This window comes from Neolamprologus multifasciatus, chromosome 5 (assembly GCF_963576455.1).
Source record: "Neolamprologus multifasciatus chromosome 5, fNeoMul1.2, whole genome shotgun sequence".
In the NCBI taxonomy this organism is placed as follows: Eukaryota; Metazoa; Chordata; class Actinopteri; order Cichliformes; family Cichlidae; genus Neolamprologus; species Neolamprologus multifasciatus.
Window position 1 is genome coordinate 17,146,198 of NC_140443.1, and position 22,432 is coordinate 17,168,629.

At 39.4% G+C, this 22,432-nt stretch overlaps 2 protein-coding genes and 1 long non-coding RNA gene across 5 annotated transcripts in view; 2 read left to right on the plus strand and 1 right to left on the minus strand.

Moving 5' to 3' along the window:
- LOC146518348 (uncharacterized) overlaps positions 1-13,065 on the plus strand; it is a 27,695-nt gene extending 14,630 nt beyond the window's left edge. For both annotated transcript variants that reach the window (XM_085159555.1, XM_085159556.1), the window contains exons 9-18: positions 538-639; positions 2,119-2,217; positions 8,554-8,651; positions 8,761-8,881; positions 9,137-9,249; positions 9,443-9,584; positions 9,821-9,957; positions 10,040-10,157; positions 11,064-11,125; positions 11,217-13,065. In XM_085159555.1, coding sequence (XP_085015681.1) covers positions 538-639; positions 2,119-2,217; positions 8,554-8,651; positions 8,761-8,881; positions 9,137-9,249; positions 9,443-9,584; positions 9,821-9,957; positions 10,040-10,157; positions 11,064-11,125; positions 11,217-11,436 — 1,212 coding nt within the window. In that variant the 3' untranslated portion in view covers positions 11,437-13,065. The remainder of the gene's footprint in view (positions 1-537; positions 640-2,118; positions 2,218-8,553; positions 8,652-8,760; positions 8,882-9,136; positions 9,250-9,442; positions 9,585-9,820; positions 9,958-10,039; positions 10,158-11,063; positions 11,126-11,216) is intronic.
- Positions 5,816-8,489, plus strand: LOC146518349 (uncharacterized). The gene is made up of 2 exons (XR_014874103.1): positions 5,816-6,023; positions 7,485-8,489. It is a non-coding gene; the product is annotated as an uncharacterized LOC146518349 (long non-coding RNA).
- Positions 12,138-21,165, minus strand: LOC146518350 (alpha-1,3-galactosyltransferase 2-like). Of its 2 annotated transcripts, none has more exons than XM_085159559.1 (6): positions 21,011-21,165; positions 15,950-15,998; positions 15,730-15,819; positions 15,217-15,312; positions 14,164-14,301; positions 12,138-14,020 (listed from the first exon to the last, which is right to left on the minus strand). In XM_085159559.1, the coding sequence occupies exons 2-6, from the start codon at positions 15,952-15,954 to the stop codon at positions 13,336-13,338; spliced, it is 1,014 nt and encodes a 337-aa protein (XP_085015685.1). In that variant the 5' UTR covers positions 15,955-15,998; positions 21,011-21,165; the 3' UTR covers positions 12,138-13,335. The 2 variants fall into 2 exon arrangements, with proteins under 2 accessions (XP_085015685.1, XP_085015684.1); XM_085159558.1 differs by lacking the exon at positions 21,011-21,165 and adding an exon at positions 20,115-20,502.
- Positions 21,166-22,432: the final 1,267 nt, after the last annotated feature.

The following is a 22,432-nucleotide window of genomic DNA, read 5'->3' on the forward strand; positions in this document are numbered from 1 at the left end:
AGTGAAAAAGCAGCCAGTGTCCAAAGAAAAACTTTGAAAGACCTTCAGAAAACCTGGAGAACTATTGCTCAGGACCACTTTTTAATAAATACAAGGAGCTCTCACTTCTCTGAAGTGAGAGCTCCTTGTATTGTCTTGCCCCAACCCTTTTGTGCAATACTGTATCTTTGTGAAACTGTGTTAGATTTATTTGCTGTTACTTTCTGTACAGCAAAATTTAGTTAAATTAAAACAAAATAGCAAAGTTCTCAGTTCGTATTTCAACTTTGCTGTTAATTCACGGCTGAATATAAAGTACATGAGAGGTACATGCACCTACCTGTTAACTGCATGTGCAGAACAGACATTATGCAAATATATGTAGCATAAAGGCCCCTGTGAGGACTGGTTTGTGTGTGTGTGTGTATGTGTGTGTGTATGTGTGGGCTCTTTTATTTTGTAGATCGGCTAATTAATTATTTAAGCGTCAAATAACACAAACATGAATGAATGAATAGTGAAATAACAACTTGTCTACTGTATGTGTGTTTGTCTTAGGTCGTGTCGCTGCAGGAAGAAGCAGAGCAGTTGAAGGCAGCCTTACAGGAGGAGCTCCTAACTAAAGAGGTTCCAGTCAAACAAGTAACAGAGATGACTCAAGTAAGTCTGTTTAAACATCATGTATTCACTCAAGGTTTTGCATTTTTATGCTATATATACATATTTTGGTGACAGGAGCGTTTTGGAGGAAGTTAGCTTTGAAACCTTCTAAACTGGTCTTGTGCTATTTTTGCTACTGCTCTTATATAAATGCACAACTAAGAATGCAACAGCAAATTTGGGGTTTACATTGGCAGGAGACTCATATGCACAATGCAGGAGTGAGAGTATGAGATGGAAAGTTTTAACTGCTGTTTAAATAATCTAAAATGAACAAAAGCCTACAGGGACAAGGAGCGAGGGCAAACATGAGCTCGTGAAAGGAAGGTTAGGCAGCGCTTGGGCAAACATAACACAGCTTGACAGAGAGAAAAACAGAACTATGTTTGCACAGAGGGCTGGTCAGTCAGTAGGAGACAGGTGAGCAACATATATCAGCTGAAAGTAAGTAATACAGGTGAAGACAATTAGGACAATCACACTGGAGCCCGGCACAGAAAATAAGAGTAGAGACACAACAGGAATCACACACACAGGCAGGGGGAGGAACAGATAGAGAACCACTTAGGGACCTGAAATAACAAAAATCAGAACATGAACTTAAACACATGGCTGTAAAACTGTCAACTCATTTCTTCAATAGCCAAAACAGCTATTCAAAATTCACTAATATCACTTTTGCTTTCACTCTAAGAGAGGATGTGTTAAAATCCTGCGCACTGTTTGTGTTATTCTATTTCAGTATGTGTTAAATTATAAAATATAATTAGAAATAGTTATAATTGGTTATAACTGTCTAATTAAGGCATCGCACAGTTCATGCAGATTTGTCGACTGCACATTTGATGCTAATTTCCTGTTCCACCAAATCCCGAAGGTGCTCTACAGCAACCTGAACTTTTGATGAGGGCTTAATATACACCGGAGTAATCAGGGAATGAGACACAGAAGGAGAGCACAGCAGGGAGTAATCAGAGGTAACGAGACAAGTGGACGCAAAACCAGAACACAGGACAGGGACTATCAGAATAAAAACAGGAAACACACGGCAGGCACAGAGGCATGGACTTGACGCTGAGCAGAGAAAGTACGGAGCACAGGGACAGCAACAACCGACTGAACAAGAAAATAGACATGAAGACAGAACTAAACCTACACGACACATGAGGGGCACAGGAACAAAACCTAAGAACTAGAAATCACAGAACAAAGAACAACTAGAGCGCTAGACATACAAAACAGACAGCAAAACACTAGCAGTCATAAACCATGATGAAATAAAAAATACAAGTACAAGACTCAAAATACAGGGTCACCTACACAGGACTGTGACACAAACTTACAAATACCTGAATATTATGTCTGCCCAATATCACAACAGTCAGTACAGATTGGCTAGAAAAAAAGATTTCATTATTTACGTTCTTCATATTGATGCGATTGAATAAAATGTAAAGTTTGATTTTGTACTTCTTTCAGTCTCCAACAGCAGAGCTGGTACAGAGCAACAAGACTTGCAGACGTTTGCAAGAAAAGCTCACTGCAGAGAGGAGAAGCCTTTTGGAAAAAGAGGAAACTGTAAGTAAATATATTAATAAGTTAAAACCGTCATGCAAACAAGACAGAACATCACAATGAACAGAAGACAACACATAAGCACAAACAGCACACAGAGACACACAAAGGCAAAGACAGAACACCTGGTATTTAATTCCAATACTAAACTCTATCTATTTCCCCAATTGTCTCTGAATCGTTATCTTACAACAGTTACCTAATAAATGTGTCTAACTTTAATCAGTGCATCAATTTACACAACTTTGCTTCTTATGACATTCAACACCCTCTTTGTATAACTTTCTGGGCTTTCTTCCCAGACCTTATCATCAATCATTTTTAGGGCTCATTTTCACAGGCTTATGGCTGAGGTCAGTTCATGAAGTCAAAAATAATGACTGTTATGCCAGCCTTACACTAAAAAAAAAGATTGGCCTATTTCTACCAACCATATGTCACAAAGCTCTCAAAATAGGCCACAAACCTATCAAGGTTACACATTATTTCCAGTTATTAAATCTCAAAACAACCTGTGTGCATCAACAGGTGTTCTTACAAATGTAAATAATGCTTGACCTAAATATATGGGTCACAAACAATTTGAGCATACGGGTCAAATGCTTAACATTGTAATTTCAATATATAAACACTCTAGTACAGGTACGTAGTGTATACAAGTATATATGTCGCCTGTAATTTGCATGGAAGTGACACACCTGTCTAACACTGAACAGTTGCTCTCCAAGCTGTAGTGTATTTGTGAAAACAACACTTTCTTTGATTCTGATTTCACCCAGCAAGAGTCAGAAAACCTCTTGGAGCTGTTGCTGACTAATTGCGTCATGTCCAGTATGACAGAAAAATGTTGAATGTGAGGAAGAAGGAAGATCTCTCATGGTCTTTAAGGTTTATGTAGTGTTTGAGCTTTAGGTCTATATTTCAGTTTTGGGTTTCTTTTTTTTTAATCTAATGAGTGAATTCTTTATTCTTGTATTTGGTAGTTTGAGTTTTAGATTCCCGATTCAATTCTTTTGTATTATTCTAACAGAGAGTTTGATTTCTTTTCATATAGTTGAGTCTATTGCTTCATTGTATTTTTAGCAGTATGTTTCAAGATAGTTTGCCATCTAGTGTTTGACTTTCTTTAGCTCCAGTTCCCATATGTGATTTTGTTACAAATCATCAGTTTGGGATTTTTTTAACCTTCATATTTTTTGGTACTTTATGCATATCAGCTATTAAAGGCCGCCTTTTGTTTACACTATTTGTACTGCCTACGCTCTGCAGTTTGTTACCTCAACACACCTAAGCGCTACAACCACACACAGCACACCTTGACAGGCAAACCTTTGCTGTTTATAATACAGAGTTTCAGCAGAGAAGTGCTGAATTCTTTCGTCCCTGTCAGGTTTAATATATACTAAATTACAATTAGAAGGATGATTTGAATGACATGTGAAAAGTGTGTCCACAAACTGCTTATCACAATTTTAAATAGAGAGATCTAAAATCTAAAATTTAATGTGTTTCTTCTTTTGCTCTCAATTTCAATTCAATTCAATTCAATTCAATTTTATTTATATAGCGCCAAATCACAACAAATGTCGCCTCAAGGCGCTTCATAGATACAGAGAAAAGCCCAACAATCATATGACCCCCTATGAGCAAGCACTTTGGCGACAGTGGGAAGGAAAAACTCCCTTTTAACAGGAAGAAACCTCCGGCAGAACCAGGCTCAGGGAGGGGCGGCCATCTGCTGCGACCGGTTGGGGTGAGAGAAGGAAGACAGGATAAAGACATGCTGTGGAAGAGAGACAGAGATTAATAACAGATACGATTCAATACAGAGAGGTCTGTTAATACATAGTGAGTGAGAAAGGTGACTGGAAAGGAAAAACTCAATGCATCATGGGAATCCCCGGCAGCCTACATCTATTGCAGCATAACTAAGGGAGGATTCAGGGTCACCTGGTCCAGCCCTAACTATATGCTTTAGCAAAAAGGAAGGTTTTAAGCCTAATCTTAAAAGTAGAGATAGTGTCTGTCTCCTGAATCCAAACTGGAAGCTGGTTCCACAGAAGAGGGGCCTGAAAACTGAAGGCTCTCCCTCCCATTCTACTTTTAAATACTCTAGGAACAACAAGTAGGCCTGCAGAGCGGGAGCGAAGTGCTCTAATAGGGTGATATGGTACTACAAGGTCATTAAGATAAGATGGGGCCTGATTATTTAAGACCTTGTATGTGAGGAGCAGGATTTTGAATTCAATTCTGGATTTAACAGGAAGCCAATGAAGGGAAGCCAAAACAGGAGAAATATGCTCTCTCCTTCTAGTCCCTGTCAGTACTCTTGCTGCAGCATTTTGGATTAACTGAAGGCTTTTCAGTGAGTTTTTTGGACATCCTGATAATAATGAATTGCAGTAGTCTAGCCTGGAAGTAATAAATGCATGAACTAGTTTTTCAGCGTCACTCTGAGACAGGATATTTCTAATTTTAGAGATGTTGCGCAAATGGAAGAACGCAGTCTTACATATTTGTTTAATATGTGCGTTGAAGGACATATCCTGGTCAAAAATGACTCCAAGGTTCCTCACAGTGTTACTGGAGGCCAAGGTAATGCCATCCAGAGTAAGAATCTGGTTAGATACCATATTTCTAAGCTTTTCAGCGCCGAGTACAATGACCTCAGTTTTATCTGAGTTAAGAAGCAGAAAGTTAGTGGCCATCCAAGTCTTTATGTCTTTAAGACATTCCTGCAGTTTAACTAATTGGTGTGTGTTATCTGGCCTCATGGACAGATAGAGCTGGGTGTCATCTGCATAGCAGTGAAAATGTATGCTATGTCTTCTAATGATGCTGCCTAGGGGAAGCATGTATAATGTAAACAGAATTGGTCCTAGCACCGAACCCTGTGGAACTCCATAATTAACCTCAGTGTGTGAAGAGGACTCTCCATTTACATGCACAAATTGGAGTCTATTAGATAGATATGATACAAACCACTGCAGTGCAATACCTGTAATACCTACAGCATGTTCTAATCGCTCTAATAGAATATTATGGTCAACAGTATCGAATGCTGCACTAAGGTCAAGAAGGACAAGCACAGAGATGAGTCCACTGTCAGAGGCCATAAGAAGATCATTTGTAACCTTCAATAAAGCTGTTTCTGTGCTGTGATGAACTCTGAAACCTGACTGAAACTCTTCAAATAAACCATTCCTCTGCAGATGATCTGTTAGCTGTTTGACAACTACTCTTTCAAGGATTTTTGATATGAAAGGAAGGTTGGAGATTGGCCTATAATTAGCTAAGACTGCTGGGTCTAGAGATGGCTTTTTGAGTAAAGGTTTAACTGCAGCCACCTTGAAGGCCTGTGGTACATAGCCGATTATTAGAGATAGGTTGATCATATATAAGATCGAAGAATTAATCAATGGCAGGACTTCTTTGAGCAGTTTTGTAGGAATGGGGTCTAAAAGACACGTTGATGGTTTGGAGGAAGTAATTATTGAAGTTAACTCAGAAAGATCGATTGGAAAAAAAGAGTCTAACTTAACATCAATGAAACTAAGAGTAGCTGTAGATAATATTACATCTGTGGGATGATTATTGTATGATTATCTCAGTCTGACAGTTGTTGAGTAACCTTGCTGAGTAATCTTGCTGAGTAATCTTGCTGAGTAATCTTGCTAAATAGGTGGGACTGAAAACACACCTCTATCAAGGTGGATTAAGCAACCTCAGGAGGCCTGTATTGTAAACAAATGTAAAAACTACCCATCAGAGCTCTAAAATGCATTACGTGGCTCTGGACAATGTAAATGGTAAATGGTAAATGGCCTGTATTTATATAGCGCCTTACTAGTCCCTAAGGACCCCAAAGCGCTCTACATATCCAGTCATCCACCCATTCAACCTATGCAGATGACACCCAGCTCTATCTGTCCATGAAGCCAGATAACACACACCAATTAGTTAAACTGCAGGAATGTCTTAAAGACATAAAGACTTGGATGGCCACTAACTTTCTGCTTCTTAACTCAGATAAAACTGAGGTCATTGTACTCGGCGCTGAAAAGCTTAGAAATATGGTATCTAACCAGATTCTTACTCTGGATGGCATTACCTTGGCCTCCAGTAACACTGTGAGGAACCTTGGAGTCATTTTTGACCAGGATATGTCCTTCAACGCACATATTAAACAAATATGTAAGACTGCGTTCTTCCATTTGCGCAACATCTCTAAAATTAGAAATATCCTGTCTCAGAGTGACGCTGAAAAACTAGTTCATGCATTTATTACTTCCAGGCTGGACTACTGCAATTCATTATTATCAGGATGTCCAAAAAACTCACTGAAAAGCCTTCAGTTAATCCAAAATGCTGCAGCAAGAGTACTGACAGGGACTAGAAAGAGAGAGCCGATTTCTCCTGTTTTGGCTTCCCTTCATTGGCTTCCTGTTAAATCCAGAATTGAATTCAAAATCCTGCTCCTCACATACAAGGTCTTAAATAATCAGGCCCCATCTTATCTTAATGACCTTGTAGTACCATATTTCCCTATTAGAGCACTTCGCTCTCGCTCTGCAGGCCTACTTGTTGTTCCTAGAGTATTTAAAAGTAGAATGGGAGGGAGAGCCTTCAGTTTTCAGGCCCCTCTTCTGTGGAACCAGCTTCCAGTTTGGATTCGGGAGACAGACACTATCTCTACTTTTAAGATTAGGCTTAAAACTTTCCTTTTTGCTAAAGCATATAGTTAGGGCTGGACCAGGTGACCCTGAATCCTCCCTTAGTTATGCTGCAATAGATGTAGGCTGCCGGGGGATTCCCATGATGCATTGAGTTTTTCCTTTCCAGTCACCTTTCTCACTCACTATGTGTTAATAGACCTCTCTGTATTGAATCATATCTGTTATTAATCTCTGTCTCTCTTCCACAGCATGTCTTTTATCCTGTCTTCCTTCTCTCACCCCAACCGGTCGCAGCAGTTGGCCGCCCCTCCCTGAGCCTGGTTCTGCCGGAGGTTTCTTCCTGTTAAAAGGGAGTTTTTCCTTCCCACTGTCGCCAAAGTGCTTGCTCATAGGGGGTCATATGATTGTTGGGCTTTTCTCTGTATCTATGAAGCGCCTTGAGGCGACATTTGTTGTGATTTGGCGCTATATAAATAAAATTGAATTGAATTGAATTGAATTCACACACCCATTCACACACTGGTGATGGCAAGCTACATTGTAGCCACAGCCACCCTGGGGTGCACTGACAGAGGCGATAGATGTGATAGATAGATAGATAGATACATACATACACACACACGCAAACTCTTATAGACAAAGGTACGCATACATGCATCCAATGGGATGAAAGACCAAGGTAACTGAGACAGAATAAATACAGTTTCATAGAGATCTGAAAGCCTTAGCTAAGTCTTCAAGTAAAAAACACGTCTGTATGTTATCAGCACATATTTTAACAACCTGCTAAGCGCTTGTGAGAACTATATGAAAGCTGCATGACCCACGTGACAACCCTGAATTCTGAACCCCTGTTAACAGGACTGTGACTTACTCAAGGCCTCTGGTTTTTCCCAACCAGTCTGTAACCCATAGTTTTTGTGAAAGACACCAATTTGTTTACAAACACTTGCCTAACCACCAAGCAATTGGTTGCAAGACAAACCAGTAACCAGGAAAGTTGTGCTTTACAAACCAACACATTTAAAAAGTTGAGCAGTATCCGTCACAGGTTTTGAGCTGCACTCTTAAAAGTTTGCCTGCTTTTTCATGAGTAGTTATGGGCTGTCTTAGAAACCACAGATGACCCTGATAACCTGCAGTTACAAAGAGGTTTTCAGTGCAGCACTGTATCCCATATAGCACAAACAATGTTCATGCTGGCAACAGCAACCAACTTCCAGCAAGTGCTCGCCAACTTATCAGCAACGACAAATCTTTCACTAGCAACTGTTTTTGCCAAGCCGTTGCTGACCAGTATTTAAGTGTGCATAACTGAGGCTTTAGCAGTTCATTTCACAGTGATTGCCAGCAACCACCTGCACCTGGTCAGATAGTACTCTCTTTTGCCTGATAACAAGTGGTTGCCACGTGGTCGCCAACTATTTTCGGGGGCCTGAATCTTTTTGTGTCCTGTACAGGGTGAGTAAGTTGATTAAGACCCAATCAGACCTGCCGATTTTTTAAAAATAGCGTCAGTGCTCACGAGATGGCTTTTGGTGACGAATTGAGACATTAGAAGAACATGGAGAGATTTCAGATGAGTCCCAATAATTTTTTTAATAAAATAAACAGCCTTTTCTGTTTTACATTATACATTATATCTTTTTTCTCATCTGTTTAGATACATTCTCTTCAGCAGCAGGTTGACTGTTCCCAAACCAGTGTGGATAACCTTGTGCTAAATATCAACACCAGTGAAGTCATCCTGCAGGATCAAATGTACGATATTCAATCCCTGGACCTTCTAGCTCTCAGGATTTTCTATATTTTCTATCTCCCATCAATGAAGGTTTATATTCAGTGTGTGTGTCCATGTCTGTGTTTGAAGGCTGCTGAAACAAAAAAAGGCAGATCCCCATCTTTTTGTAAACACCCAGTCACATGACTCCTTTGTGACAGCGGATGAAGAGCCACAGACGACAAAGTATGAAGAAAACAGACCACAAAAAGTAATTTCCCTTATTTCATCAGGTCTGCTTACACATTTAAACCTGCTTTCATGTCATAGTGCTAAAGTGGAAAAATAACAGTTGCCTAGCTCATGTTTTCAGTTCAAAGAGAAAGCTGCAAATAAATAATTCACATGTGCAGAAGGTGATACTTAATGCTCTGGGCAAACAAAAACAAACACAAAAACCCCAACTGTAAACACCAAAAATAAAAATAAATTCTGTCTGTGCTGATGTTTTCATTTTGGACTGTAGGAGTGTATTAATTGTCAACAAGCAATGGAAACTCTGCTGTCCTCCCAAGAGGAGTGTGAGGCACTTAAAAGGGAGATCTGCGAAACCCTGAAATGCATTGACGAAGAGCGAAGGTAACCTAACTTACATCAGTGTGACAAATACAATGAGTTTGACGTGTAATTATGATTAGACGTCCATTCATCCATATAGGAGACAACTATAATTAAATGGAATAAAACGGCTGTGCACAGTGTAACACGTAGGCATCTTTTGCCATCATGAAATGAGCTTTTTGCATTTGATTTTGTTACCATGTCCCTTCAGCAAATTCCACGAGATGAAGCAAAAACACAAGGCCAAACTTTGCCGAGCCAAACAGAAATTTGAAGATGAAACCACCTGGCGTGATGAGAAGATAAAAAGTCTAGAGAGAGAATTGTCCTTGTGCTGTCATTCAGTAGCAAAGGTGAGTCTGCACTTGGATGTTTGAGGTGGAGCAGTAACATTGAGTCTTTTTACAGTTGCTTAGTCTGTATTTTATGTCCCCTGAAGAACACAGAAAACTGCTACTTGTGTGCTTCTGTTTGCTGTCTTATTGGTTCAGTGATGAAGCCGAATTTGTAAATGTTCATCAAGGGGGACTGTAGGAGCTGATATAAAGCTGAAGGTGGTAAATGTTTCTTTTTTCCTTTTCATGCTCAGGAGAAGGAGCTTGTCATAAGCATAACTGTGGAAAATGAGAAACTACTCTCTGAGAGGAGGAAGCTACTGCAACAGCTAAACGAGGAGGAGCACAAGAAGGAGGACAGTTGTCTAAAAGCTTCTTTATCCAAATGCAGGTACTGAAATTACTGAAATTTATTGAATGATAAGTCATCCAATCCAGACTTCATGTTACGGTATGTTCGTTCTGATCCTAAGGGTGGAACTTTTAGAGCTCGAAAACAAGAAACTCGGAAACCAAATATCACAAATGTCCAACCAGCTCGCTGTCCTGGAGTTCAGCCTGCAGAAGACGCAGCTGCTTCACTTTGCTGAGGTACCACTCGTGCTTAATTATGCTTTTATTTTATACACATGCTCCATATTGTTTTATGTTTTCCATTTATTTGGCTACCATAAGAATGATCTATGAGCCTTTCTAATAAAATAGAAATTCCTAAACCTATAATTAGGCTCTGCCTCAAAGGTGTTGCGAAAATACACCTTGGTAAAAAAGAAAAATTCACTCTCTGCCAACTTTGGCCTTAGAAGTTGTTTTCATCAAAATTTAACAAGCAAGAGCACATGACCATGGCATTATTAATTTAACAAAAACTCAACCAAAATGCAGAAGCAGTGTCTGAAAAGCTAAGTAGAGCCATCTTTAGCAGTAACTGCTTTTTATGCGACTTTATCGGTCCCTCACTTCATTGTGGAGTCCAGCCAAAGCATTTTAGTTAGCTTCGGTTGTGGACACACATTTTACTCTAAAAAACTTATATACTTGTATACAGAGGAGTTAATGATTGACTCTGTGACGACAAGCCCAAATCCTCACCCCTCCATTACTGTGCTTGGCAGTTGGTATGAAGTGTTTGTGCTGATGAGTTGTGTTTGGTTTTTGCCAAACAGCACTGGACATTCTCGTCAAACATCACTTTAGTCTCTCCAAAGGACATTGTTCCATTGTGTGGTTTGCTCTGATTCAAGAGGCTTTCTCCTGGGAGCCTCTTCAAACAAGCCACATTTATTCAGCCTTTTTTCTGATTGTGCTGTCATGAACTTTAACATGCTAACTGAGGTCTGTAGCATGTTAAATGCTAACATAACATAATTTAATATTTGTTGAGTCTTTGACACTGAATTACCTACACCGCTACAGCCTGACTGTGTCCTGGTTCTTAACAGATAAAGCCCATCTTTTGAATTTAATATTAATCTGCTGCTTGTTTTGTGTGATTAGAAACTTAAGAAAATGCCAGATGACCAGCAAGTTTTCAAGTCTCTTCCTCAGCAGTCTTCAAGGTAGGTCCAGCAGTAATTCAGAACTTGCCTCAAATTAATTTGTTAGGAACAATGAAACCTAATTAAATGACTGTTAACTTTGCATCCACAGTGTGATTTCACCCGAGCAGTCTGAAGCTCAGGCCTTGTTGGATGGTACACTTAGAGGTCACTCCAAGCAGACAGATGGAACTTGTTACAGTCATGCGTCTGAGATTTTGTGTCAATCAGCAGATATGAGCTACCTGAACCTGACCTCCACGCAGAAAAACCACTTGAACTGCTCAGGTCCCCTGGCTGCCCTCAGCAACCTTGAAAATCTGCCTTCCTGAAGTTTTCTGTTTTATTTGTAAGTTAAATTAATAAATAAGATACAAACTGGGTTTGAATTTCATTAAAACCATCAAATTAAACCAGCCTGAATTTGTATCAGTTTCTAAATTTTGTGGACTTTCGCATCAAAATTGACATTTGTTCTCCATCTTAAACTTCAAGGTTTTGCATTGGAAATAAGTTATCTGAATTTCTGGAGCAGGCCCACATCTCATAACACTCCCCTTTCAATTCTTTGTGTATTTTTGACCCCTTGCGCTACAAGCAGTTTGTTCTTCTTTTAGTTCCCCACCTACCTTCCCTCATCTCTTTGTCTCTCATCTCTTATTAGTGCATCTGCCTGACCCAGGAGACGCCACCAGTCCCTTCTGAGCCCCTCCCCCAAAACTACAGTCTGGTTTCATGCTCATGCCATCTGCCATTATCTCCTATAAGTGCTGTCAATCCTAAATGATGATATGGTTCCTGCTATTAAACAGAAAAAAAAATTCCAGTTCACTAGAATTAAAATGAATGTATCTAACATAATTACTGCACAGTTTAAAGATTTTAGGGACTGGTGATCAGATAAACAGCATCAGACAAAACAGGAGCATATCAAATGCTCTAAATTTCTGTGGGGAGGTGGGGGGTTCGATGGGAGTTTCTTAAGTGCACTTTGGAAAATCACGTTGCTACACAAAACCAGTTCCACTTTTGCACTGAGCAAGAATAACGGCCCAATTGAGGTCAGATTACAGCAGGATACCAGTTTAACCTAAAGCCAAGTAACAGAAATTTCCGTGAACCACATTACGTGGTATTTCTTGTTTTCAACAAAAACCTTTTCCTCACATGCTACTTCACTTGAAAAACATCTTAGACCCAACATTGCAGTTTTTGTACATAATATATTTCTCCTCAAAAAAAGTCCTACAAACATTTTATTTTGACATCTTTTAATCAAAAGAAAAGCAAACACGGCCATTATTATTGCAGAAAGGCACTAGATGCGCACACGGACGTGTCTCAAACTGTCAAAACAGCTCTTTAAAATCCTTACATCTACCACGAAGGTTTTCATCGGAGAATTCAGTAATGCTCTACAGATGTAATTTTATTCATATCAGTACAAAAGAATTTGCAGCTGTACTCACCAACATTTGTTATACCCCAACAATATAAATATAGAAAACAGTTCAGTCATTTTTCAACATAACACCAAGTAATAGCACACTTGTAAAAACAGCACGAGCTGACAATAAACCCCAAATCTTTGGTTTAAAGTTCCTGTGTTATAAATGATGTTTAAAAATTATGACTCTAATATTCAGAACACAGGCTCATACCCAGGTTTTCATCAAGGAAGAATAATGAGCTGCAGTTGATCTTAATTCCTGGAATGCAAAATAACTTTATATGAAATTCAAATACAGGTTTTAATTTTTAACAGACCAGCCGCCTGTGCTTAATACTTGGAAACCAGAAATGTATTTTACCACGTTTTACCATGTGACTATGACATCAGTACAAAAATTAAAAAAAAATTTTAAAAAAAGTGAAGCTGAAGAAATGGGACTAGCTAAAATTGTATATTATATGTGGACGGCTTTGCTTGTTTGACCTTTTATCAGCACTTTTTTTTTTTTTTTAAACAAAGACAATGTTGCAATCACTGATGAGAAAGCAAATCTGGCATTTGCATAGACATTTATCTGACGTCTTGTAAGCAAACTTGTGCATTTTGGAGTTGAGTGTAAATGAACTCAACGAGGAAGCATGAGTAACTAGGAAAATTTTCCTTTGCCGTATTGTTTTCATACCATTATTTGAAATGGTTGCCAACTTTTGCATATTTTGTGAGTACGGAGAAAAATGTGTTTTCATTTGCATGGTTTTGTGTGCAATTCCAAGAAATACTAAGGTGTGCGCAGTTTATCATATTGTTTTAGTGCCCATAGCAGTCGAGTGACTTGAATGTCACTCCTGTAGCCGATTTGGGTATCCCAGCAGTACTCTGGAGAAAGCACCCTGCTGGGTTTGTGCAGCCACAGGTATTTGTTTAGGTGACTTTCATCGTGCCACAAAGCCTCCACGTTATTTTGTTTATCCTCCATGATGTTTTGGTAGCAGGCCTCAGCCAGAGATTTTACGCTTTTCCATGAGCCTCCAAAGACAGCAGCATGATAGTAGAAATCCCCAGTTTCCATGTAAGCCTTGGATTTTGGGTTTCGGTCATAAGTATAGAAACTCTTTGGAAGGTGGTAGTAGTAGGCGTGGAGTAGAGCCACAGAGTCTCCCAGAGCCTCTGAGCCAAATCTGCCAGTGAACACCTGATCTACATCAAAGCAGAAGACATGCGTGGAGTGGTGGCGAATATCAGACTCTATGACATCTGATATCGTCTTCATTCGCATCATCGAAATGTCCTGCCATCTTGAGTGCCGTTGCACTTTGATCATTTTCAAGGTTCGCTGAGGACCGAGATGGATGTGCGGGACCTTCTCTGGCATGTCGGTAAATACGTAGTAGGACACAGGCAAACCCACCATAAAGTGATGTTCTGAGGAGTTCAGAAAGGTCTCGAGGTATTCGTCCAAGTACCTTTGGTGATAGTGGAGAAAAAGAGTTCATGCTTTATTTCACAGTCTCAAACAGTTATAAGAATAGAGCACAAATATACAGACTAAATGGCAATTAGAAGACCAAGATATATTTTAAACAGTCGTACTAATGTGAAAACAAACCTTCCCACAGCAAACACTGTTAGAGCAACAGAGGATCCTTCCTTCTTGTGGTTCTGGTCGTAAATTTTAGGGTCAAACATCCCCTCCCAGATAATAGGAGCTTTCCAAGTTGTGCATGTTTGAACGTCAGTTCGAGAGCTGAAGTGGAAAGAAATCGGTTAAACACATATTACACTTAAGTTAGAATTAGCACTACTGTCTGTGGAAAAGGTGAGGCCTGTATGATGAGAACAGCCTAATCCAACAGTATATGTAGGTTGCACCAGATCTGCCGTGGGGGTGTTGTTACAGGTAAGCAGACATCTTAAAAGGATTAAAGTTTAACCTGTTAAAACAAAGTATATACCCAAGGCGGAGTTTTGTCTGTTACTGTACTTTGGGTTTAACATGTAGCTTTTCAACATATGAGAACAAGGTTACGGTGTTTGATGGGTTTATATTTTATTATTGTCATTTGTATTGGGAAATATTTAACCATATATCCTTAGAGGTGTGTAATCAAGTGTGTAGTGATAGGATATGTGATCCTTAGTGGTCTGCACACCTTTGTGTGGTGTGGATGTGGGTGTGAATGCCAGAGCACTCTGGCATTCACACCCACATCCTGGAAGCAAGTGCCTTTTGTTTAGATGAACTGCTGGACTTCCAGACCAGCAGGTTTAGGGAAGTCTTTATGGACACACACACACAGAAACAAGGTATTCTTTGTCCACATGTACACTTATATGATACACCATATGTTAATGAACCTATGCACATTCATGTAACCACAATAAAAGGAGTGCTATGGGGAACCTGGCTGAGAGTCTGACGGAGGTCAAGTGGGTGGAACGACACTTGGCTCCAGGCAGGTCTCCCTCATGCATGAGTAACACAAAGAACTTTGCCTACTTGTGTCTTGCTTTTTGCTGTGTAGTAAATTGTCTTGAACGTTCCAGCGAATAGGTTTATGCTACAAACCTATCAGTGTTTGAGACCAGAAACACTGAGACTTAAGTAAAACAGTAACGGTAGCACCTTGGTTGCCAAAATGAAAAGTCTTGATGGTCTTACCAAAAGTCGAGGCTGACATCAACGCTGTTGTCCAGGGTTGACAGCTTTCCATTTTCCAGTGAGCATTTTTCCATGGGTATGAAACCTATCAAAATACTGATATCAAAAGCATTTGATAGTTTGTTTTCTTAAATGTCATCATCACAATGACAATATGTAATACTCTGTGGTGAGTTAAAGACTGTCTATAGTACGCACCTTGTTTAAACTAATGTAATCTAGTCTATATTTAGAAAGAAACATGATTAAGGTTGTTTTATTTAAAGGAAAATTTTGGATTATGTTTAGTGGTAATATGTATAATGATATCTCTGTCATTTACCTTACAACAGTGATTCAAACAGAGTGAACACAAGAAAAGCCAGCCACATATTTCAAAAACAACAAAATCTACATCTCCAAAACGATCCCTGTTGGATCCATGTAGTTGTGTTGCAGGAATGCCATTTCAGGAATGTCGAATTAAACTGGCAGCTGAGGGGTTTTTTGTGTTTTTTGTTTAAAGATACTCACTGCACGGATGGACGTGTGAAGTAGAGAGCACAGAGTGCAGCCGGAACCCAGAGCAAACATTTCAGCGTGCACTTTATCTTCTGGAAGCATCTGCAGGTGAAAGGTTCAAAATTAACCATAAATACTGAGACTGAATTTCAATTTTAATTTCAGTAACTGGGCAGAAGTGTTACTGAACAGGCAAAGATGACACAAACAGTAACCAGGGTGTTTTTAATACCTCATAGTTCACAGTGCTTCAACTTCACCAGACAACACTGAGAAATAACCTGAGAAAAGACAAAAAGGTGTGGGTTTGGCTGAATTGGCAACTCTGACATTATTCTTAAGCTTTGCTATAACTATTACCTGTAGAACAGCATCAGCATGAGAAACCAATCTTTTTTTAAAAAAACAAAAAACTTTTTTTTTTACATATTTGGAACTCTGGAATGTTTAAGATCAAAGGTACCAGCATCACACCTGGATCCTGCATTCTTTTGCCTAGGGATCTGCAGGACTTTGCACCCATGCAATTAGTCATTCATATGAGCATGCATCAGGGTTTTGTTTATCAAAACGCCTCAGTCACACAGGTCTAGAGACCATTGGCCACCACCTGGCAACTTCTGTTGCTAAGTATAAAGGTTCACCAGCTGCTTACCGAATGATAATGAAAACTGAAAGGGCTCCTTTCTAAAATGTGTTGGTTGCTGCGGTAAGACACTACAGTCTGTTACCTTTTTTTTTTGTGCTGCACTTTTCACAGTTTCACTTGCGTCATTCTAAGTTACCACCTTGCATGAAAACTACAGGCAATGCTGGCAACCTGCATGAATTCAAAGTTTTTGAGTTTTTGTGCTGCAACATCTTTGGTAAATTTTGGACCAACGTGGTAGACCCTGTTCTCCACCATAATCAAAACACCAAATGCAAAGGAGTGTCATTTTATCCTTCCAGTGGAACATAACTAAGGAAAAAACTATTGAAGCTAGGACTCCTCAGACCATTTACCAGAATCATCAAAGACTACACTGTGGCTGCCCTCATTGTCCCGGCACAGACTAACAATGTTTTTATGCCTGCTTTGACACATCCTTGTATAAAGGATCAGTCAGTGATTCCTGAGATTAGGGACAAAACAGATTTTAATTTTCTAAAATATATTTTTGGATTTTTCAAAAACATATTTACATATAATTGTTACACAAAGTTTTGGCCGTCTCACCGTGTTTTGGTACAATCTCCCAGGTGTAACATTTTTTAATAATTTATGTTTTTGCTGGAGAAGTACAAGGTTTTTGTCAACACCGTCAGACACAAAGAAATGCAAAAATATATATTTTAAATTAAGTTGTTTCAGCTATTTTGACTATTAGCAGCTTCTATTCTATTGTTTATGCACATATGTTTTCAAAGTAATTATACCACATTTAAAAGTAAGATTGTTTTGGCTTTTTATTATTAGAGTTACAGTCATACATATTTTCAGAAGCTTGTATTTAATCTCTATAAGAAACAATCATATTAAGCAGAATGCAAATTACACATTTATTGAGAAAATTACGTATTTTTATTGGAAGATCATGAGGGAGGAAAATATATGGTTCTCCAAAAGAGAAAAATAAACCAAAACTCCATATTATGGAGTTGACAAGGTGCTGACGGTGGTGACACACTAGTAGAAAACAAGATATTATTTATTTCAAAATGACCATTAAACTTTAGCAACCTTTGTAATATCACAAGACACATCATAACAATTCTGTTTTTGCACATGTCAAGTTCTACATCTTAATAGTTCACCAGCAAGTAGCTGCCTACTACTCCTTGATTCCTAAATTTCTCTGTGGTTGTGTGTTTAGACCCTGCTGTACTTTCTCTCCTTTTGACTCTCTGTGCTTTCTTCCAAAAACTTCTCTGCTGCCTTTTTTCTCTTTCTTTCAGATCACTGATGTTCTTTATTTTTCTCTTTTTCACTCTATTTCTCCATCTTTGCCTTTCTTTTATGAGAAACTGTTTCTTCAACTCGGGCTGGCTGTTAATTTTTTCTCTCCTTCTTTTTTGATCTTCCCTGTTCCTTCTCTTTCATTCCTCTACTAACAGGTTCCCCTTTGCTATTCTAGCCTAAAATGTACCATTTTGTAATTATTATAATTTTTCTGAACCTTATGCTTTTTTACAGGTTAAGGATGAATATTCACAACACAATTATGCATTAAGCAATAGAGATGCTATCCGGTCTTTAAGTCTGATGTCATTAGCCGTTTCCAGGTCCAAACTCCGCTGCAGATCCCAAAATCAAAGGAACTCTGCGACATCACCGAGAGTTAAAAACTGTCTAAATTCTTTCATCTTTAATAAAATGTTCAGTGTGGCTGCTCTACCAGGTGTAACATCCAGGCATCCATGAAAACAGAATATATGAGAGTTAGAAGTTAGATTGCTTGTTTCCACCTGAACATGATATACCAGCTCTGCTACCACTTCCAACATAAATGGAGACAGAAAACTAAACAGCAGTGACTATTGTCAGGTTACTGAAGTTGGGCTAGCTGGTATATAGTGATGTGCTACATGATCGCTAGCGACACAGCTATGTTAGCATAATATAAACACAGTGAAGCTGGTGGATGAATGCTAACTTTTCTCCACTTGATAAAAGTTAACGTGATGGTTCCCGATGGTTAGGCTGACAGTGATCACTGACTGTTTTAGGGGCTTGTTCAGATGTAATAGAACAAGATAAAAAGCATTAAAACCTTTTAACAGCACAAAAGGCTTAATAAACACAGAGTAGTTTAGGTCCGGAAGCAGGATTCATACATCATCACTTAAAGAACAGCTCTCGGGGCACAGCTAGCTCAGTAGATGCCACATGATCAGAAGGTTGGGCGTTCAAATCCAACGAACAGAGGCTATCCTGGATTTGTAGCTGCCCACTGCATCACTGAGTGAATGGGTTAAATGCAGAAGACTAAGCATTTTCCTACAGGATTAATGATGTATACATAAACAATGAGATTCAAGATAAGACAAATTTGATAATATTTGACACATCTGTAAAGCAGAAATATCAGTAAAATACACAGGAAGTAATATATCTGAAATATTAGTAAAAAAATAACTTAATATAAATGGTGAATAGCACACTTTTGTGGCATTTGTCAACACCATTAGAAAAAGGGTCAATACCATGGTGTTGACATCTGATGGTGTTGACAAAATACCCTACTTTCTCTCATAACACATGTTTTTCTGACAGAAGCCATCTTGTTTTTCATCAGTTGCTTATGGCCTTTACAATCTACCTAAATTAAGCTCTTTTAACAAAGAAAATAAAATAAAAAATTAAATCTTGGATTACATCGACTTTGGTGTTGACACACTATGGTTGGGACACAGAGTTTTATCAGAAAGGTGTGCAATAAATGAAATTAAAATAAAAAAAATTTTTTATCACAGCAGTGACCTCATGGCATGTGTATCAAACAGGAAGTGGTAAAGGGGTCCTCAGAGTGTAAGCTACCCATAATAATTCCTGATTCTTTTGTACTTTTAAAAAAATCTGATGGTGTTGACAAAAACTCTGAACACGATTTTAATCACTTAAAAAATATGTAAAAATAAATTTTCAATTGCATATTTTGATATTATATAAGGTATTGACTTAAATACTTAGTGACGAGAGCCATGATGTTTAATTTTACATTACTTTTAATTTTTTTTCTGTATTTTAATATTATCACACCTGCTTCTGGACAATGGATTTTTAGGGTACTGGTAATGTATTGTACCATTTAAAATAAATAAATATGTATAATAAAATGCAAAATCATACTTTTGTTGTATAAAAATTGCCTTGGTTTGTCCTTTAGGCATCGTGGCTACATTTCTGTAGGAGTGTATTGGGGTTGCAATTAGTAGTAGCCTAGTGCATAGTGTTTCATGATCGTGCTCTAAAGTAGCTTGTTTATCCCAAATTTCTTATGCAGCCTGTAAAGGTGGCCCAGTCTGTAGGTTTAGCAGTCCAATGGAGTTGATTCATGTAGTTTGTTCAGTTCTTGTGTTTCGGCCGGTGAGATGTTACGCATTCTTTAAAGATTCCTTTGAACGTGTTGTTTTCTCTCATGAATAATATAAAACAAAAAAGCAAGCAAGGTCTGTAATGTCATTGCAGGATTTCTATTTTTACATTTTTCATTAAACAAACCAAAACGTATTTTGAACTTATTCTGATGTCGGCATTTACTCAGACGAACGTGCAAGAAGAGGTAATATTACGTCCAACTGGGAAATGAAGAGACCTAAAACGACCTAAAGGCCCTAAAATGTATCTTCAGTTTAAGTAAAGAAGAAGAGGAAAAACTTCCTATAAGGAACCGAGATGAAAAAAAATAACCTACCTGTGAATCGCCGACCCCCTTAAGTAAAATTTTAAAAACAAAACAGGCGGAACTTTAGGAGGAAGATTCGTTGTGGCGTTGTGGCTCACCGAAGAGCCTCCGTGCTCACAGGTAAAATTGGCTCAGGACGGGGCTCAGTTTAAAGCAAAAGCAACGTATATATCCGCTTTCCTTTACACTACTCGCTCCAATAGAAAGCTTAAGCGTTAAAACAGCCGTGAAGTCTTCTGCGAATCTCCCGATATTTAAAAATATAAACTATATATGAAATTAGTTGTAATTCGGCTTAAAACTGCGTAATTTTAGAAACAGGTGCGAAGTCCACAAATATAGAATTTATGGAAATATTATTGAAACAGCAGCAAATATCCACAGTTGTGTCTCCACGTGGCCCATTAGTTGATGTAATCACGCCTTTCTTCTTCTGTCTGCTTTTGGGCAAAAATACCTCCTCGGAATATTCAGTGTCGCCTGTAACACTCAATCATTTCTTTTATCATAGAAGTGCGAACAACGACGGGACTAAAGACGAGCCACTGCGCGCAGCCATTACGCACTGCTGTGTGGCTCATGTTTCCTGTTATCGTTAATTCAACAGAAGGTGCTGTAGGTTACAACACGATCTTACCGCTATTAGCAACATTAAAGATGTAGAAGGTGTTATTCAGAGGGCAACCTAGCGTGAAAAACAATTTTTTCACGATATTAAATTACATTTTCGGTTTTCTTGCTTGTCTTTGCGCGTTGGGTTTTCTCTCTAGCTCACAGATCTCATCCTCTCTGACAGGTCAAATAAAGTAACAGCCGCCATAAAAATTCAGGAATTTATTCTATTATATTGCAATTCTGAAACAAATGAACCAATATTCAAATAAAGATTGGAGAACAGTGATTACCTGTAGTTTTAGAGATGGCAGGAAATCGCAGTCTGTCTCAGTGACTGGTTAAAAACTAAGTGACAGGAGTGCCATAAAATGCCTTTGTGTTTCCGTGTCTGTAGTTCATGAAGAAAAAAGCCTAAATTAAGAATACCGCAATGATGAGCCGTTGTTTTAGATCATGTGCTGTATTATCTCCAAGATCTGGAGATGAAGCTTAAACTAAAACTTAAAACAATGGTCCACATACTGATCACAAACACACCCGACCTCCGGGTGGCGCATTGCTCAGTGAGACATGATCATCCATTCACACCAACACCACCCCTCTTCCCCTCTTCATAGCTAACATTTACACACACCAATGGATGCATCACAGAGTAACTTGCCGAAGACAGGTGTAACCGACCCAGAGTTTGGGCCGGCAAAACAGATTAAATGTTCCTGCAAAACAGAGAAATGATGAGACTGGTGAAGTTTCTCTTTGCCTAGCTTCTGCCATATTGGAGAGGAGGACATTTTAAACACCAGTTTAAACAGTTGAAAGCAGAATTTAATTTGTAAAAACAGATTAACAGGTAAAATTATACCAATGAACCATCCAGTGTAAGGCCAGCAAAGAACGGTGAATCAGAGAACAAAGTACATATGGTCAGTGTTGAGAAGGTTACTTTTAAAATGTATTCCACTACAGATTACAGAATACATACACAGAAACAAAACGAAAAACAAGGAGCAAGAGTCCAGAACAGTCCATAAAACAAGAAAACTGTTCAAGAACTCAAGAGTTCAGGAATACATCACTGATGCAAAACAAAACTGGACTGGAGCTTAACACGAGTCCAAGAAAAGTTCAGGGGGTCGACCCGGAGGTTGACAGCACAGGGCCAAAACAGTTCAGGGGGCCGGCCGTGTGGACAGCAGCAGCGGCGACACAGACAAAACCAATCAGGAGGCCGGCCACACGGAATGCAGTGGCGGCGACAAAGCAGGTCCAGAGGCCGACCGCGAAGCCAGCGGTGGCGACAGAACAGGTCCGGAGGCCAGCCACGTGGAAGGCAGCAGGGGCGACGACCTCGTTCAGAAGGCCGACCTCGATGACCATGTCGTCCAACTAGAGGCCTGGAAAGCAGCCAGCAAAGGCAAGGTGGTACAGTCCGAGCTGGACCTGAGGACGGTGTAGCAACGGCAGGACCAGGTGAGGCAGGACTAGGCGAGGATGAAGACACACAGGCGAGGCAGGACCAGGCGAGGATGAAGACACACAGGCGAGGCAGGACCAGGCGCCTTCATCCAGGCGAGGATGAAGGCGTGGCGGCTGCGGGACCTGACGGCAGCATGGCGGCTGCGGGACCTGACGGCAGCGTGGCGGCTGCGGGACCAGGCGGTGATGCTGCAGGCGGTGATGGTGCAAGCGACGGTGTGGAGGTTGCAGGTGGT

Excerpts from the sequence above, each read along its gene's own strand:
- LOC146518350 (XM_085159559.1), bottom strand. Across the intron at positions 15,313-15,729 it reads TTCACACGTCCATCCGTGCA|TATTTTGATAGGTTTCATAC; the intron begins GTGAGTATCTTT and ends TTTTGATATCAG. Across the intron at positions 14,021-14,163 it reads ACAGTGTTTGCTGTGGGAAG|GTACTTGGACGAATACCTCG; the intron begins GTTTGTTTTCAC and ends CTATCACCAAAG.